General features: G+C 39.1%; 1 protein-coding gene across 1 annotated transcript in view; it reads left to right on the forward strand.

The window, feature by feature from the left end:
- The first annotated feature begins 664 nt into the window (after positions 1-664).
- The window catches only part of LOC140507450 (cytochrome P450 2G1-like), a 54,298-nt gene continuing 36,202 nt past the window's right edge, over positions 665-18,760 (forward strand). The window contains 2 exon segments of the mRNA XM_072615537.1: positions 665-671; positions 1,838-1,988. Of these exon segments, the coding sequence (XP_072471638.1) occupies positions 665-671; positions 1,838-1,988 (158 nt within the window).

Genomic DNA, 18,760 nt, shown 5'->3' on the forward strand with positions numbered 1-18,760 from the left:
AAAAAGAAAAACATTAAAAACTTACCAAATAAAACTAATTGAAAGGTAAGAGATGTCTTTTTGGGGCCTGTTCAAGAAAGAAGAACAACAACTAACCCACCAACCACTGAGCAATATTGGACTGGTAAATATTTAAGATGAGGGGACAGAGTGAGGGGACTCATGCAAATGCACTTTAAGCTTACTCTGAATTACTAATACTTTCTTACGTCTAGATTAGAAACAAAACAATAAATCAAGCTCTGATGCACAGCAATCACTGTTTCTGAGGTATGAACACTCAGACTAAAAATCTCAACATCATTCTTGGAATACCTTAGAATTCATTACAGCTCACCCCTGCTCACACCCATCCTGGCTCCCACTGACCAAACTAGACTTAAGAAACATTGTCCTCGTCCACAAGCCTTCTCCCTAACCCAGGGTTCTGCTAGACTATGACAGTAGAGATGAGGTAATCACTGCTAATTATAGATGGAGAGGGGAGGAAGGGCCATTGACACCTATGTCAACCCAGGTAAAAATAACTGCAATTCCAATTAATTTCCTGCAATTGCCTAACGTACCCCTCCCTGCATCTCCCTAAAAATACCACAATCCATTTATTTCTGTTTGTTAGCTCTGCTCCCTCTCTCCTTCCACAAACTTTAGCCCAGAAGCAAATATGACAGGTATCCAATGTGGCAGTGCTATTTCTGGACTCTACCCTTCCAGGTAGAGAATCAGATGACCTTGATTCAAATTCCAGTCTTGTTACTGGCTACCTGTCTGACCATTACCTCTCATTTTCTTCATCTACGAAACCAACAGATCAAAAACATTCATATTTGTGGATAATGGTTAAATCTATCTTCAAAATACATTTACAAGTTTAAAAGAAAAGAACACACATCAGGATAGAGATTAGAGAATCCCTAAGTTAGAGGATCCCAACTCTAAATCCTCAGATTTAATAATTGTTCCCCCATAACTCCTAAATTAGATCAAAGTATAAATGACTCACATATATAGGTTTGGGTTAGAGCTTTACTTGTCTCTTTTTTGGGTCAGTTCTTGGTTTGTTATAATTATTTTTAAAGGAATACTTGGTTAACAGCAGGTGGAGGATTCCATGCTCCACAGGCAGAGAGAATATCCCATGGAGAGGATCCTTAGGGCTCATCTGATACAGTTTCCCCCTAACACAAAGGAGAAAGGGATGGCCTAGAGAGAGGGAGGACTTACTTAAGGTCATAGCCAGTAAAAGATCTATTTTGGGCCCTACCTTTGACTCCCTACATCCTCACCTTCAAACCTTAAGATGCCTTGTCCTCCAAGCCTAGTAACAGGGCTTCCAAACTTCATCTGTGGTCTTAGAGTCCTCCAAAATTTTCATCTCTACATTCTGGGATTCCCCGTGAACTTGTTTCTGAGCTCCAAGACTCCCCTTGTAGACTCAAGATTCCTTTGCAAATATATACCATCATGTTTTGAGATCCCCAGCTCTATCTCTGGCACTGCTTTGAGTCTCATTCATTTCTACTTTTACCCCCCAGGAATATCAAGTCTCTGAGCCCTCACTGCACTTGATTCCTCCCTTTTTTTGACTTTCAAGATTGCCTAGACCTGGGGCTCAGAGAGGACTGGGTTGGGATTGTGAATGTTATCTAAGAGAGCTGGGACTGTAACCAGGTGCCAACCCTTCCTTCCAGCATAAAAGAAAAAGACAGCCCAATTTGGACCCAGTCTTGACTCCACACATTGCCAATCAGAGACAACAGTATAGAGCTAACCTCTGCCTCCTCTACCATACTGGCCTTCAGTCTCCTGCTGGGGGCCGTATTCTTTTGCCTCGCAGGCTTTTTGGTGCTCTCTGTCTGGAAAGAGAGGAACGTCTACAGCAGCCTTCCCACTGGGTGCACCCCCTTGCCTATCATTGTCAACTACCTGAATCTCAACACCCAACAGATGTATGACTCCCTCATGAAGGTACTGAGACTGGGAGTGGGGTGGGAACAAGATGGAGAAAAAGATAGACTGATAGAAACACAAAGTTTGAGATAGATATTGAGAGAAATGCAAGGAGCAAAGAGAAAGAGAGACTGGGTGGGGAAGAGACAAGTGCTCAGACAGACAGACAGGGAGATCCATGAAGTCACAGAGACACTGAAACAGATACTCAATGTGACAGAAACAGACACAGAAAAGCAAGGAGACAGTAGAGACACTGAGAGATAGACATCAAGATATGAAGAGAGAAACATCCAGAGAGGTACAGAGTAGAAAACAGACAGACACATAAAGATAGGGAAACAGTTGCATATAGATCCACAACTATGGAGAGACAGAATCATAAACAGAGACACCCAGAGGAGCAAAGACAGTGAGACCAAAAGACAAATTAGCAGGGAGATACACAGTACTAGAGAAAGAAACAGAGAGAGTAACTGTGACAGAGAATCACAGAGCGCATTAGAACCACACAAAGAAAGATACTCAGAACCAAAGACAGAGAAAACGACAATCAAATTGGCAGGAAAACACAGAGAAACAAACTATCAGAAAAGAAACAAAGCAGAGCCTGAGATAAAAACACATAACCTTAATGAGATGGATACACAGAGAGATGGACTCAAAGACATAGAGTGAGATAGAGAAGCACAAGCAGCAAAGAGACAGACAGACAGACAGACACAACCCCCTAACACAGAGATATCTCTTACATGTATCAATAGGTTCTAGGGTGGTGGTGGGAGCCTCTGGGTCAGAGAGAAGGAGATATGGAGAAAGACAGATAAATGGAGATGGGAAAAAGTCTCTGCTTCTTGTTACTGATTTGACCAACGTCCTTTCCTCTCTCTAATCCTCAGTTTCCCTCTCTAAAATATGGCCATGTTAGGTTAGATGGTCTCTAGGATTCATGTCTTATGATCCTATGGGGAAAAGCCCATGGGGAGGTATGTGTTCAACTGGGGTACAAGAGAAGGATTCAGGGGAAATGGTGGCCAAGAAAACTGGAAAGCCATCCTGAAGACCTGAGAGAGAGAACTTGAGGTAGATAATGGAATATGAGAGATGAGAGGCCAGGGAGATCTCTTGGCAGAAAATGAGGACTAGAGGAGCAGCATCAGACATGCCCACTGTGCCATGGCCATGGGGTTCATTAGTTTCTCATGACTCTGCACAATTGTTTAAGGAAGCCCAGTATAGGTCAGGGACTTGGAAAATGATATGCCCATCCCCAAAGAGCATCAAGAGGACATTTAAATATACATTTTGACATACTCCTCCTGGATTCCCTGGCTCCCTGCAAGTCAGCCTCAGGTGAGATCCCACCTTCAGCATGTGACACTGGGAGAAAAGGGAAAAGGGAGATAGAATGGGGCAAATTATCTTCCATAATAGAGGTATGAAAAAAGAATTACAGTGAAGGGGAAGATGGTGAGTGGGAAGGCAGGCAGTGCTTGAACCTTATTCTCATTATAATTTGCTCAAAAAGGGAATAACCTTTCCACTCAGTTTGATATAAAAATCTATCTTACCACACAGGCAACTAAAAATAATGAGGGCACAAGGGAAGAGCAGGATTGATAGAATGGAGGGCAGATTAGGGGAGATGGTTATCAGAAGTAAAACACCTTTGAGAAGGGACAAGATGAAAGATAAAAGAGAGAAGGACAAACAAGGGGAAAATAGGAAGGAGAAAAACACACAGATATAATAACTGCAAATGTGAATGAGATGAACTCACCCATAAGACAGATGGAAGTAGCAGGATGGATTAAAAAACTGGAATCTTACAATATGCCATTTATAAGAAACCCATTTGAAGTGCAGAAACACACAGAGTAAAGGTAAGGGACTGGAGCAAAATCTATTGTCCTTCAACTGAAGTAAAAAAGACAGGGGTACCAATCATGACCTCAGACAAAGTAAAAACAAAAATAGATATAATTAAGAGAGATAAGAAAGCAAACTATATCTTGCTAAAACGTAACATAGACAATGCAGTTATAGCGGTACTCAAGACATAGACACCAAATTGTATATTATCTAAATTGTAAAAGAAGATAAATGAATTACAATAGGAAATATACAATAAAACTACAGTAGCAAGGGACCTCAATTTCCCCCTGGGAACTAGATAAAATCTAAGCACGAGATAAACAAGAAATAAGCTAAAGAGTGAACAAAATTCTTACCCCACATATCTCTGGAGAAAATTGAATGAGAATACAAAGGAATATACCTTTTCCTCAGCAGCACATGGTACCTGCAGAAAAATTGACCATGTAGAAAGATGGAACCAAGATGGTGGAGTAAAGGGAGGGAATCGCTGGAGCTCTCCCCAAAACACATCCCAAAACCTCTAAATAATGACTGTAACCAATTTCTAGAGTGAGAGGACCAACAAAAAGATGGAATGAAGCACTTTTCCTACCCAAGACAACTTGGAAGGTCATCAGGAAAAGTCTCTTATACTAGGGTGGGAGAGGATCACAGCAAACCAGGAACAGAGTTTGAGATGACTAAATCAGTTGCAGTAGTGGTGGTTTCCAGACCTCTCAGTCCACAGACACCAAACACAACTTAGAAAGTACACAGGAAAGGTCTGTTCTTTCTGGGTGAGAGAGGAGCACAATACAGCAGTAACAGCACAGTTCAGGCCCCAGCAGATGAGGAGTACGCCTTGGGAGCCATTGTATCAACAGTAGCAGCAGCAGCAGCAGCTACTTCTGCAGCTCTCCGTCCACAGATGATAAGGGGATCAAACAACTGGTCAAAATATTACAGGGGTCTCACTGAAGCAAAACTGTTGCTTTGCCCATACTCGGATCTGGGTCATAATCCTGTGTGACAGTCCCAGAGAAAGGAGGAGCACTAGCATACCAGAGCTTGTGACCAAAGTGGAAAGGGGAGCCTCCTCACAGTTCCAGGAAATAAACGACTGCTTGTGGTCACTGACAGACCAGAGCACAGGCCAGGAAAGTAGTAAGCACTTCTCTTTAAACCATAGCACCTTAGAAGAACTAAAAATTTACAGGCCCTTAGAAGTATCTCTGAAAACAGCTACACAAATCCCTGAGGTTTTGGACAGTGAGCTCTCCACCCTGGAAGCAGAGCTGTACTTTACCAAAGAGTTAAGAGACAAGTAATAGGCTGGCAAAATGAGCAAACAACAGAAAAATTCTGACCATAGAAAGTTACTATGCTGACAAGGAAGATCAAAACATACACTCAGAAGAAGACAACAAAGGCAAAACTTCTATATCCAAAGCCTCCAAGAGAAAAATCAATGAGGAGAATGCCATAAAAATCAGAAGTGGCCAATTGAAAGCTAGGTCCAAAAGTTCACTGAAGAAAATAATTTCTTAAAAATGAGAATGGAGCAAAATGACTTCATGAGAAATGAAGAAACAATAAGACCAAATCAAAAGAATGAAAAAATAGAGGACAATGTGAAATCTCATTGGAAAAACAGCTAACTTGGAAAATAGATCCAGAAGAGATAATTTAAAAAACAGTGAACTAGCTAAAGAGTCTAGAAATCATCTTTCAATAAATCATCAAGGAACACTGCCTTGATGTTCTAGAACTAGAGGGAAAAACAGAAATCGAAAGAACACTAAAAGAGATCCCAAATACAAACCTCCCAGGAATATTATAGTCACATCCCAGAGGTCTAAGGTCAATGAAAATATGGCAAGCAGAAAGAATGAAAAAAAATTAACTATCTTGGAACCACAGCCAGGATAACACAAGATTTAGCAGTTTCTACATTAAAGGACTAGAATGCTTGGGATATGATATTTCATAGGGCAAAGAACCTGGGATTACAACTAAAAATCTCCTACCCAACAAAAGAGGATAATCCTTCAGGGGGAATAATGCACATTCAATGCAATAGAGGACTTCCAAGAATTCTTTTTTTCTTTTTTTTTTTTTTTTTTTACTTTCAAGATCAGTTTATTCTTTTTTTTTTTATTTTGTAATGTTTAACAATCACTGCCATACAATTGTGATTTTATCCCCCCCACCTGCCCCCCACTCCCCCCCTCCCTCCCCACGACTGCATACAATTCTGTATAGATTCTACATATACTTTCCTATTGAGTATATTTTCACTATAGTCATGCTATGTGGTCAGACTAAGATAAATGAAAGAAATCGTATAACAAATCAGAACATGATACACAAACACATACACATAGACAAACATTATCTGCTACAATATGTGAGTGACTTCCATATTTCTCTCTCTGAGTGTGGCAGGCATTTTGCCTTGGGATCCTCCATTGGGATTTTTTTTTTTTTTTTTTTGGTAAGAAGTTCTTGTGTTATTACACAAATCTAAGTCTACCAGAAAAAACTCTCACACACTGTGGTTGTTGCTGTGCATAAAGTTCTCCTGGTTCTGCTCCTTTCACTCAGCATCAGGTCATATAAGTCCTTCCAGGCCTCTCTGAAGTCTTCTTGTTCATCATTTCTTATGGCACAATAGTACTCCATTACATTCATATACCATAATTTATTCAGCCATTCCCCAATTGATGGACATCCCCTTGACTTCCAGTTTTTGGCAACTACATAGAGTGCTGCTATAAATATTTTTGTACATGTGGGACCCTTTCCCATTTTTATGATCTCTTGGGGATATAGTCCTAGTAGCGATATTGCTGGGTCAAAGGGTATGCACATTTTTGTAGCCCTTTGGGCATAGTTCCAAATTGCTCTCCAGAATGGTTGGATGCGCTCGCAGCTCCACCAACAATGAATTAGTGTTCCAACTTTCCCACATCCTCTCCAGCATTTATCATTTTCTTGTTCTGTCGTGTTTGCCAATCTTATAGGTATGATGTGGTACCTCAGAGTTGTTTTGATTTGCATCTCTCTAATCAATAGTGATTTAGAGCATTTTTTCATATGATTATAGATAACTTTAATTTCTTCCTCTGAAAATTGCCTGTTCATATCCTTTGACCATTTATCAATTGGGGAATGACTTGTATGATTATACATTTGGATCAGTTCTCTATATATTCTAGAAATGAGGCCTTTATCCCCGAGCTTAGCTGTAAAAATTCTTTCCCAATTTACTACATCCCTCCGGATTTTGGTTGCATTGGGTTTGGTTGTGCAAAAACTTCTCAGTTTAATGTAATCAAAGTTATCCATTTTGCATTTCATAATGCATTCTATCTCTCCTTTAGTAAAGAATTCTTCCCTTCTCCATAGATCTGATAAATACACTATTCCTTGCTTCTCCAGTTTATTCATAGTATCAATCTTTATACCTAAATCATGTACCCATTTGGACTTTATTCTTGTGTACGGTGTCAGGTATGGGTCTATGCCTAATTTCCGCCACACTGTTATCCAGTTTTCCCAGCAATTTTTGTCAAACAATGAGTTCTTATCCCAGAAGCTGGGGTCCTTGGGTTTATCAAACAGAAGGTTGCTATATTCCTTGCCTACTGCATCTTGAGTGCCAAGTCTATTCCACTTGTCTACCTCTCTGTTTCTTAGCCAATACCAAGTGGTTTTGATAATTGCTGCTTTATAGTACAGTTTGAGGTCTGGTAGCGCTAGGCCACCTTCCCAAGCATTTCTTTTCATTAGTCCCTTTGATATTCTGGACCTTTTGTTTTTCCAAATGAATTTTGATATTATTTTGTCCAGCTCTAGAAAGTAATTGTCTGATAGTTTAATTGGTATGGCACTAAATAGGTATATTAATTTGGGTAGAATTGTCATTTTTATTATATTAGCCCGGCCTACCCATGAGCAACTAATGTTTTTCCTACTTAAATCTGACTTTATTTGTGCAAAAAGTGTCTTGTAATTGTGTTCATATAATCCCTGGGTTTGTTTTGGCAGGTAGACTCCTAAGTATTTTATACTGTCTACCCTAACTTTAAATGGGATTTCTCTTTCTATCTCTTGCTGTTGGACTTTGTTGCTAATATATAGGAATGCAGAAGATTTGTGTGGGTTTATTTTGTACCCTGCAACTTTGCCAAAGTTGTTTATTAATTCTAGTAATTTTTTACTTGAATCTCTGGGATTCTCTAGGTAAATCATCATATCATCTGCAAAGAGTGATAACTTAGTTTCTTCTTTGGCTATTTTAATTCCTTGGATATCTTTATCTTGTCTAATTGCTACAGCTAACATTTCTAGTACCATATTAAATAATAGTGGTGATAATGGACAACCTTGTTTCACCCCTGATCTTATTGGGAATGCATCTAGCTTATCCCCATTGCATATAATGCTTGCTGAAGGTTTTAGATAGATACTGCTTATTATTTTATGGAAAGTTCCCTTTATTCCTACATTCTCCAATGTTTTTAATAGGAATGGATGTTGTATTTTGTCAAAAGCTTTTTCTGCATCTATTGAGATAATCATGTGGTTTTTGTTAGCTTTGTTGTTGATGTGATCGACAATGCTAATAGTTTTCCTAATATTGAACCAGCCCTGTAGTCCTGGTATGAATCCTACCTGATCATAATGTATTAATCTCGTGATAAGATGCTGTATTCGTTTTGCTAGAATCTTATTTAAAATTTTTGCATCTATATTCATTAGGGAAATTGGTCTATAATTTTCTTTCTCGGTTTTGTCTCTTCCTAGTTTGGGTATCAAAACCATATTTGTATAATAGAAAGAATTTGGGAGGACTCCTTCTTCCCCAATTTTCAAGAATAGTGTATGTAGTATTGGAATTAACTGTTCTTTAAATGTTTGATAGAATTCACTTGTGAATCCATCTGGCCCTGGAGATTTTTTCCTAGGGAGTTCATTGATGGCTTGTTCAATTTCTTTTTCTGAGATGGGGTTGTTTAAGTATTCAACTTCCTCTTTTGTTAATCTGGGCAATTTGTATTTTTTAAAATATTCATCCATCTCATTTAGATTATCGAATTTGTGGGCATAAAGTTGGGCAAAGTAGTTTCTAATTATTGTTTTAATTTCCTCCTCATTGGAGGTGAGTTCACCCCTTTCATTTTTAATATTAGTAATTTGGTTTTCTTCTTTCTTTTTTTTAATCAGATTGACCAAAGGTTTATCAATTTTATTAGTTTTTTCATAAAACCAACTATTGGTTTTATTTATTAATTAAATAGTTTTCTTAATTTCAATTTTATTAATCTCTCCTTTGGTTTTCAGTATTTCTAATTTGGTATTTACTTGGGGATTTTCAATTTGTTCTTTTTCTAGCTTTTTCAACTGCAAGCCTAAGTCATTGATCTCCTCTTTCTCTATTTTATTTATGTAAGCATTCAGAGATATAAAACTTCCCCTAATAACTGCTTTTGCAGTATCCCATAAGTTTTGGTATGTTGTCTCACTATTGTCATTCTCTCGAATGAAATTGTTGATTGTTTCTATGATTTCTTCTTTAACCCAACCCTTCTTTAGAATTAGATTATTTAGTTTCCAATTGATTTTTGGTTTCTCTTTCCATGGCCTTTTATTACATGTAATTTTTAATGCATTATGATCTGAAAAGGATGCATTGATTATCTCTACCTTTCTGCACTGGATTGTGAGATTTTTATGTCCTAGTACATGGTCAATTTTTGTAAATGTTCCATGTACTGCTGAGAAAAAAGTATATTCCTTTCTATTCCCATTTAATTTTCTCCAAAGATCTATCATATCTACCTTATCCAGAGTTTTATTTACCTCCTTAACCTCTTTCTTGTTTATTTTGAGGTTGGATTTATCGAGTTCAGAGAGGGGGAGGTTGAGGTCCCCCACTAGTATAGTTTTGCTATCAATTTCTTCCTTCAACTCCCCCAACCTCTCCTCTAAGAATCTGGATGCTATACCACTTGGAGCATACATGTTTAGTAGTGATATTGCTTCATTGTCTATGGTGCCTTTTAGCAGGATATAGTTTCCATCCTTATCCCTTTTGATTAGATCTATTTCTGCTTTTGCTTTGTCTGAGATTAGGATTGCTACTCCTGCCTTTCTTACATGAGCTGAAGCACAATATATTCTGCTCCATCCTTTGACCTTTATCCTATGTGTATCCCCCCGTTTCAAATGTGTTTCTTGTAAGCAGCATATTGTTGGATTATGGCTTTTAATCCATTCTGCTATCAGTCTCCGTTTTATGGGAGAGTTCATTCCATTCACATTCACAGTTATGATTACAATCTGTGTATTTCCCTCCAACCTCTTTCCCACCATTTGTGCTTTTAGCTCTCCCGTCTCCCTTCCCCTCCTCAATAGTATTCACTTTTCTCCCCCTCCTCCTGCAGCCTTCCCCTCCTTCTTTTGACCCCCCTCCCTTTTAGTTCCCTTTACTCTTATTGCTTCTTTCCTCCCTTTTAGCCACCCTCCCCTTTCTTCCCCCTTCCCCTCCTACTACCTATAGAGCTAGTTAGGCTTATCTACTTAAGATTATTGTTCCCTCCTTTGAACAAATCAGATGAGAGTGCCTCTCAAACAATGCTCATCTCCCTCCCCTCCTTTCCTCTACTATAGTTTTGTACTTCTTCCTGTGATGTAATTTGCCATTTTCTGCTTCCCCCTTTCCGCACCTCCTATTACATTCCCTTCTCATACTTAAATCATATTTTTGACATGACATCATTTACTTTATTCCCGTTCCCTCTACATATATCCCTTTTATCATAATAGCTGCACAGTTCTCAAGATTAACAGGTATCATCTTCGCTTATAGGGAGGTAAACAGTTTGCCCTAATTGAGTAGCAAGTTTTTGTTTTTGTTTTTTCCCCTCTGTTTACCTTTTTATGATTCTCTGGAGACCTGCATTTGAAGATCAAATTGTCTATTGAGTTCTGGTGTTTTGGTCAGGAAGCTCTGGAAATCCCTTATTTCGTTGAATGACTTTCTCCTTGCCTGAAATGTTATGCTGAACTTTGCTGGGTAGTTGATCCTTGGTTGAAGTCCCAACTCCTTTGCCTTACGGAATATTGGGTTCCAATTCTTTCGATCTTTTAATGTAGAAGCTGCAAGGTCCTGTGTGATCCTGACTGTGTGTCCTTGATATTTGAATTGTTTCTTTCTGGCTGCTTGTAGTATTTTCTCCTTCACTTGATAGCTCTGGAATTTGGCAACTATATTTCTTGGGGTTTTGAGTTTGGGATCCCTTTCGGGAGGGGAACGGTGGATTCTTTAGATGACTATTTTGCCCTCTGAGTCTAGTACTTCTGGACAGTTTTCCTTGATGATTTCCTGGAAGATATTGTCCAGACTCTTTTCTTCATCATGGGTTTCTGGCAGGCCAATAATTCTTAGATTTTCTCTCCTGGATCTATTTTCTAGGTCAGTTGTTTTTCCAATTAAATATTTTACATTTTCTTCTATCTTTTCATTCTTTAGATTTTGTTTGACTGATTCTTGTTGCCTCATTGAGTCATTAGTTTCTACTTGCCCAATTCTAATCTTCATCGTAGTGTTTTCTTCAGTTAGCTTTTCCATCTCCTTTTCCATCTGACCAATTTTTCCCTTTAGGGAGCTATTTTCTCCATTTAATTTTTGTACTTCTTTTTCCAATCGACCAATTTTCCCAGTTAGGTTTTGGGTTTCCTTTTCCATCTGATCAATTTTCCCACTTAGGTTTTGGGTTTCCTTTTCCATTTGATTAGCTCTTCCTTTTAGGGAATTATTCTCTCCAGTTAATTTTTGAACTTCCTTTTCCATTTCTTCAATTTTCTTTTTCAGGGTGATGTTCTTATCAGTGAATTCTTTTTTTATAGTTTCAAAATCATTGGCCAGTTTTTCTTTTATATCCTTCTTCAGACGTTCCAGGTAATCTAGTTGTGCTTGCGAGAAATTCATAGTCCCATCTGAGGTTTCAGATGGAAGTACGGTCTCAGCCCTAACCTCTTTGGTGTTTGTGTTTTGGTCCTTATCCCCATAGAAAGTTTCTATGGTTTTTTCACTTTTCGTCTGCTTTTTCCGATTCATGATGTTGGCTGAGTGTTGTAGCTTTTGGTTCTTTCAGTCAGAAGGTACAGATCTTTAAGTTGAGCTGATGTGTGTCTGGGCTAAAAGCAGGCTTTTGTTTTTTGTTTCCCTGATCAACCCTGGGGTTATCTTGTTAGGTGTGTGGGAGGTGTGGTCTGGTCTCAGGCTATCTCCTCTGCTGACTTGAGGCAAAGGCACGGTCAGGGGATGGTAATCCCAGCTTCCCTATTGTCTTCCCTTTTCCCCTGGAGGGCTGGGGCACGCCTAGAAGCTAACGCGTGTTCCCGCCCCTCCTGGGGCTCGTCTCCTGGCTCTGAGGCTTGCCTGGGTCTCAGTGCGAATTTTCTCTGCCCTGGGTCGTCTGTCCCTCCAGATCGCCTCCACCACAGTAGGAAGAATCCCCCTTTGCCACTTTTCCAGCCTCTGGTGTTATGAGACCATCCGCCCCCTTCTGCTGTTCCCGCTGATCCAGGATTAATCTGGGGAAGAATTTTATGGTTCCCTCACGGTCATCAGGGGGGAGGAGAGAGCACTTACTGATCACTCTGCCATCCCAGTTCCTGGAAGTTCAAGTAGTGACCCACCGAAGTCCATCTTCAGGCTGAATATTTCAAGGGCTGCTGCGGTGATGTCTGGCACTCAGCGGCTCTCACCGGCTCGGCCTGGCTTATCTCCTGCTCCGCTGGTCTCGCCCGCCACTCTCGGGCTCCTCTGGTCCCCTCCGCCCTGCCGCGCCGACCGCGCTGCGCTGTGCACCGGGGTCTTACCCCCGCGGAACAGATCCCTCCCGTGGCCCCTCCGGTCCAGCCTGGGCTCCAAATCCGTCAAAGTCCGTCACCCACTGGATTTTACACCTCCAAAGTCTGGTCAGACTCTCCCCGCAGAGATATCCAGAGGAGTTTTTCCAGGAGCTTAGGTGAGTCATTGCTTTCACTCCGCCATCTTGTCTCCGCCCCCTCAAGAATTCTTTTTTTCTTTAAATTTACTGTCAGTTTTCAACTTTCACTTCCACAAAAATTTTCAATTTCAAAATTTCTTCCCATCTCCCTCCCACCACCCCAGGAGAGTGTGTATTCTGATTATCCTTTCCTCCTTTCTATTACACTCCCCCTACTCCCTGAAATCCCTTTCCCTTCTATTTTCCTATAGGGCAAGACATATTTCAAACTATTTAGCATCTGGGTACAGGGTGGGATAACACACACACACATGCACATGCACACGCACACACACATAGAAACAGAGTGCACAGAGTGAACTGAAGAGGAGGGGATCATATCTTAAAAAAAAAATGAAATCAAGCAGTGAGAGAGAAATATATTGGGAGGAGAAAGGGAGAAATGGAATGGGCAAATTATCTCTCATAAAAGAGGCAAGCAAAAGACTTTTTAGTGAAGGGAAAAAGAGGGGAGGTGAGAGAAAAACATGAAGTTTACTCTCATCACATTCCACTAAAGGAAGGAATAAAATGCACAGTCATTTTGGTATGAAAACCTATCTTACAATACAGGAAAGTGGGGGATAAGGGGATAAGCAGGGTGGGGGGGATGATGGAAGGGAGGTCACAGGGAGGAGGGAGCAATTTGAGGTCAACACTCATGGAGAGGGTCAGGATCAAAAGAGAGAACAGAAGTAATGGGGGACAGGATAGGATGGAGGGAAATATAATTAGTTCTTACACAACACAACTATTATGGAAGTCATTTGCAAAACTACACAGATCTGGCCTATATTGAATTGCTTGCCTTCCAAAGGGAAGGGGTGGGGCGGGAGGGAGGGCAGAATGGCAGATAGGGGCAATTAGAACGCTCCGTGTTTTGGGGTTGGGGGAAGGGACAGAAGGGGAGAAAATGTGGAACCCAAAATTTTGTGAAAATGAATGTTAAAAGTTAGATAAATTAATTTAAAAAAAGATATATTTCAATACACCATTGCCTATATATTTCCTAATTGCATGTAAAAACAATTTTTAACATTCACTTTTAATGCTTTGAGTTATATTGTGAAATCCTAGCTATATTTTCCTTTTTCCTAACCCACCCTCCATTTATTCTATTCTCTCCTTTAATCTTTCTACAAAGGTCTTTTTTTCCAATTACCTCTTCCCTGAGTCTGCTGTCCCTTCTAGTATCCTCCCTCTCTTATCCCTTTCCCCCCTGTTTTCCTGTATGGTAGAATCAACTTCCTTACACAACTGAGTGTATTCCCTCATGAGGCCAAATCCGATGAAAGTATGGCTCCCTTATATCCTCTCACATTCCCCCTCTTCCCCTCCATTACAAAAGCTCCTTCTTGTCTCATTTGTGTGAGATGGTTTATTACATTCAACCTCTCCCTTTCTCTTTCTCCCAGTACATTCCTCTCAAATTTTAGTTTTAGATATCATCCCTTCATATTGATCTCACCCTGTGCTCTCTCTGTCTCCATACACACACACACACACACACACACGCACACACACACACATGCACACACACACACGTACATAAATAGAAAATACACATATATTCCCTCCAACTACCCTAACACTGAGAAACATCTCATGAGTTACAAATATCATCTTTCCATGTAGTAATGTAAACAGTTCTCCTTTGATAAGTCCTTTGTGGTTTTTTCTTTGCTGTTTACAGTTTCATGCTTTTCTTGATTCTCATATTTGAAAGTCAGATTTTCTATTCAGCTCTTATCTTTCCAACAAGAATGCTTGGAAGTCCTCTATTTCATTGAAATTCCATTTCTCCCTAAAGTATTATACTCATCTTTGCTGGGGAGGTGATTCTTGGTTTTAATCCTAGTTTCTTTGACCTCTGGAATACAACATTCCAAGACCTCTCATCCCTTAGTGTAGAAGCTGGTAAATCTTGTGTTATCTTGATTGTTTTCCCACAATACTTGAATTGTTTCTTTCTGGCTGATTGCAATGTTTTCTCCTTGACCTGGGAACTCTGGAATTTGGCTACAATATTCATAGGAGTTTTCCTTTTGGTATGTCTTTCAGGAGGTGATCAATGGATTCTTTCCATTTCTATTTTCTACTCTGGTTCTAGAATATTAGGACAGTTTTCCTTGATAATTTCTTGAAAGATGATGTCTAGATACTTTTTTTTGATCATGGCTTTCAGTTACTACAATAATTTTAAATGATCTCTCCTGGACTCATTTTCCAGGTCAGTTGATTTTCCAATGTGATACTTCACATTGTCTTCTATTTTTCTATTCTTTTGGTTTTGTTTTATAATTTGTTGATTTCTCATAAAGTCATTCGTCTCCATGTGTTTCATTCGAATGTTTAAAGAATTATTTTCTTCAGTGAGCTTTTGGACTTCCTTTTCCATGTGGCCCATTCTGTTTTTTAAGTCATTCTTCTCCTCAGTGGCTGGTTGAACTCCTCTTGCTATTTGACGAAGTCTCTTTTTTAAGGTGTTATTATCTTCAATTTTTTGTGTGTCTCCTTTACCAAGCTGTTGACTCATTTTTGATGATTTTCTTGCATCACTCTCACTTCTCTTTCAAATTTTTCCTCCACTTCTCTTAGTTGAGTTTCAAAATCTTTTTTTGACCTCTACCATGACCTGAGACCTATTCATTTTTTTGGAAGCTTTGGATTCAGGAGCCTTGACTTTGTTGTCTTCTTCTGGTTGCATACCTTGATCTTCCTCATTACCAATGATATAAGAAAATAACTTTTCATGGAGCAAGTAAGAATCTATAGTCTGCTTTTTTCTACTCCTTTGCTCATCCTCCTAGCCAATCATTTGACCTTTGAGCTCTTTGTTAAGTGTATCACTTCAGAAACAGTGGCAGCTTAGGTAGGAGCTGTTGCTGCCCTGAGGCCAGTGCCAGGGTTGGGAGCCCTGGTCTCTCAGCCAGGTGAGAGACCTTTCTCACTCACCTTCACAGCTGTCTTTGGTACTTGTGGGTTGAGAAGTCTGGAAATTGCCTCCAGGGATTCAGTCCCCTAAAGCCTGCTCCATCTCTGTCTGTGTTCATGTGGCCCATGCTAAACTATGCTCTGCTCTCAGCCAAATGTGATAGACTCTTCCTGTCGACCTTCCAGATTCTCTTGGGCTGCAAATTTGTTTCCGACTGTTATTTTGTGACTTCTGCTGCTCTAGAATTTGTTAAGAGTAATTTTTAAAGGTTTTATGAGGGGGTTAGGGGAAGAGCTCAAGCGGGTCCCTGGTTCTACTCTGCCATATTGGCTCTATTCCTTCGCTTTCAAGCATTCTTGATGGAAAGACTTGAGTGGAATAGAAAGATTGACTTTCAAATACAAGACTCAAGAGAAGCATTAAAAAGTAATCAGGAAAGGGAAAACATAACGGACTTAGTAAGGTTAAACTGTTTACATTCCTACTTGGGAAGATGATATTTTCAACTCATGAGACCTTTCTCATTACTAGTGTATGAAGTTAGAATGCGTGTATATAGAGTGCACAGGTGTGAGCTGAATACGAAGGGATGATATCTAAAAAAATAAAATTAAGGCATGAGAGGGGAATGTACAGAGAGAAAGAGAAAGGGAGAGGTAGAATGGTGTAAATTATCTCACATGAAGGAGTCAAGAGAATGATTTTATAGTGGAGGGGAAGAGCAGGCAGAGGTGAGGGGGAGTGAATGAACCTTATTCTAATCAGAATAGGCTCAAAAAGGGAGTCACATACACACCTAATTGAGTGTAGAAATCTATCTTACCCTACAGGAAAGTAGGAGGGGAAAGGAATAAGAGAAGGTGGGATGATAGAAGGAAGTATAGATTTGGGGAGGGGTGGTCAAAACACTTTTGAGGACGGATAGAGTTAAAAGAGAGAGAGAGTAGAATAAAGAGTGGTGGTGAATAGGATGGAAGGAAATACGTGGGCAACAGTTACTATGAAAAAAATTTTGAAGCAATTTTTTCTGATAAAGGTTTTATTTCTCAAACATATAGAGAACTGAGTCAAACTTAAGAAAAAATAAAAGTCATTCATCAACTGATACCTGATCAAAAGATATAATCAGTTTTCAGACGAAGTAATCAAAGTTACCTCTACCCATATTTTAAAAATGTTCTAACTCACTATTGATTGGAGAAATGCAAATTAAAACAATTCTGAGGTACTATCTCATACCTACTAGCTTGGCTAGTAGGACAGAAAAGAAAAATGGTGGATATTAGAGGGAATGTGGGGAAAATGAGACATCAATGCACTTTTGCTGGAGTTGTGAACTGATACAACCATTCTGTAGAGCAATTTGGAACTATGTACAAAGTAACAGCTTATTGTAAGATGAATATCTATGAATGACTTAGCTATTTTCAGCAATACAACGATAAAAGACAATTCTGAAGGACTTATGGTGAAAAATGGTATCCATCCCCAGAGAAAGAATTGATTGATGGTTTCTGAATACAGATTGGAGCATGCATTTTTTTTACTTTATTTTTCGTGAGTATTTTGCCAATGTTTTCTTTCACAATATGACTATTATGGAAATGTTTTGCATGACTACACATATATAGCCTATACTGAATTGCTTGCCTTCTCAGTGGGGGAGGGAGTTGGAGAGGCAGGAAGGAAGAGAATTTAGGCCTCAAAATTTTAAAAATGAATGGTAAAATTGTTTTTCTTTGTAGCTAGGGAAAATAAAATGTTAAATATTTGACCATATATTAAGTCATAAAAACCTCACAACCAAATGCAGAAAAGCAGAAATATTACGTGCATCCTTCTTGAGACCTTAATGCAATAAAAATACATTAAATAAAGGACAGGGGAAATATAGATTAACATTAATTGGAAACTGGTAGAATTCCAAAAGATAAGTGGGTCAAAGAACAAATTGTAGAAACAATCAATAAATTCTTTAAAGAGGATGCCAACAATGAGACACTATACCAGAATTTACGGGATGCAGCCAAAGAAGTATTGGGGAGAACATTTATACCTACAAATCCTTAGATTAAGAAAATAGAGAAAGAGCAGATCAATCAATTGGGCATACAACTAAACAACCCAGAAAAAAAAAAATTAAAAATCCTCAGTTAAACGCCAAATTAGAAAGTCTGCCAATCAAAGAAGTAAATAAAATTGAAAGTAAGAAAACCATTCAAATAATGAATAAAGCTCAAAGTTAGTTTATGGAAGTCCTTCATAGTTAATCATTGTACAATATTGCCATTGCTGTGCACAAAGCACTCATATTATTATAAATTTGATTCAATTCTCTACATAATTGAGAAATGGGGCCTTTATCACAGACACTATTTGCAAAAAAATTTTCACCAGTTTTCTGCACCCCTTTGAATCTTGGTTGCATTGGGTTTGGTTGTACAAAAACTTTTCAGTTTAATGTAATCAAAATTATCCATCTTGCACTTCATAATTCTTTCTATCTCTTCTTTAGCCAACAATTCTTCCCTTCTCCACAAATCTGATAAATACACTAGTTCTTGCTCCATCGATTTGTCCATAGTATCAATCTTTATACTTAGATAGTGTACCCATTTGGACTTTATTCTTGTGTATGGTGTCAGGCATTGGTCTAAGCCTAGTTTCAGCCACACTGTTGTCCAGTTTTCCCAGAAATTTTTGTCAAACAGCGAGTTCTTATCCCAGAAGTTGGGGTCCTTGGGTTTATCAAACGGTAGATTGCTATAATCATTGTCTTGAGTACCTAGCATATTCCACTTGTCCAGTCTTTGGCTTCTAAGCCAATACCAAGTGGTTTTGATAACTGCTGCTGTATGCAACTTGAGATCTGGTAGCGGTAGGCCACCTTCCCTAGCATTACTTTTCATTAGTTCCCTTCATATTCTGGACCTCTTGTTCTTCCAAATGAATTTTT

This window comes from Notamacropus eugenii, chromosome 5 (genome assembly GCF_028372415.1).
Source record: "Notamacropus eugenii isolate mMacEug1 chromosome 5, mMacEug1.pri_v2, whole genome shotgun sequence".
NCBI classification, from domain to species: Eukaryota; Metazoa; Chordata; class Mammalia; order Diprotodontia; family Macropodidae; genus Notamacropus; species Notamacropus eugenii.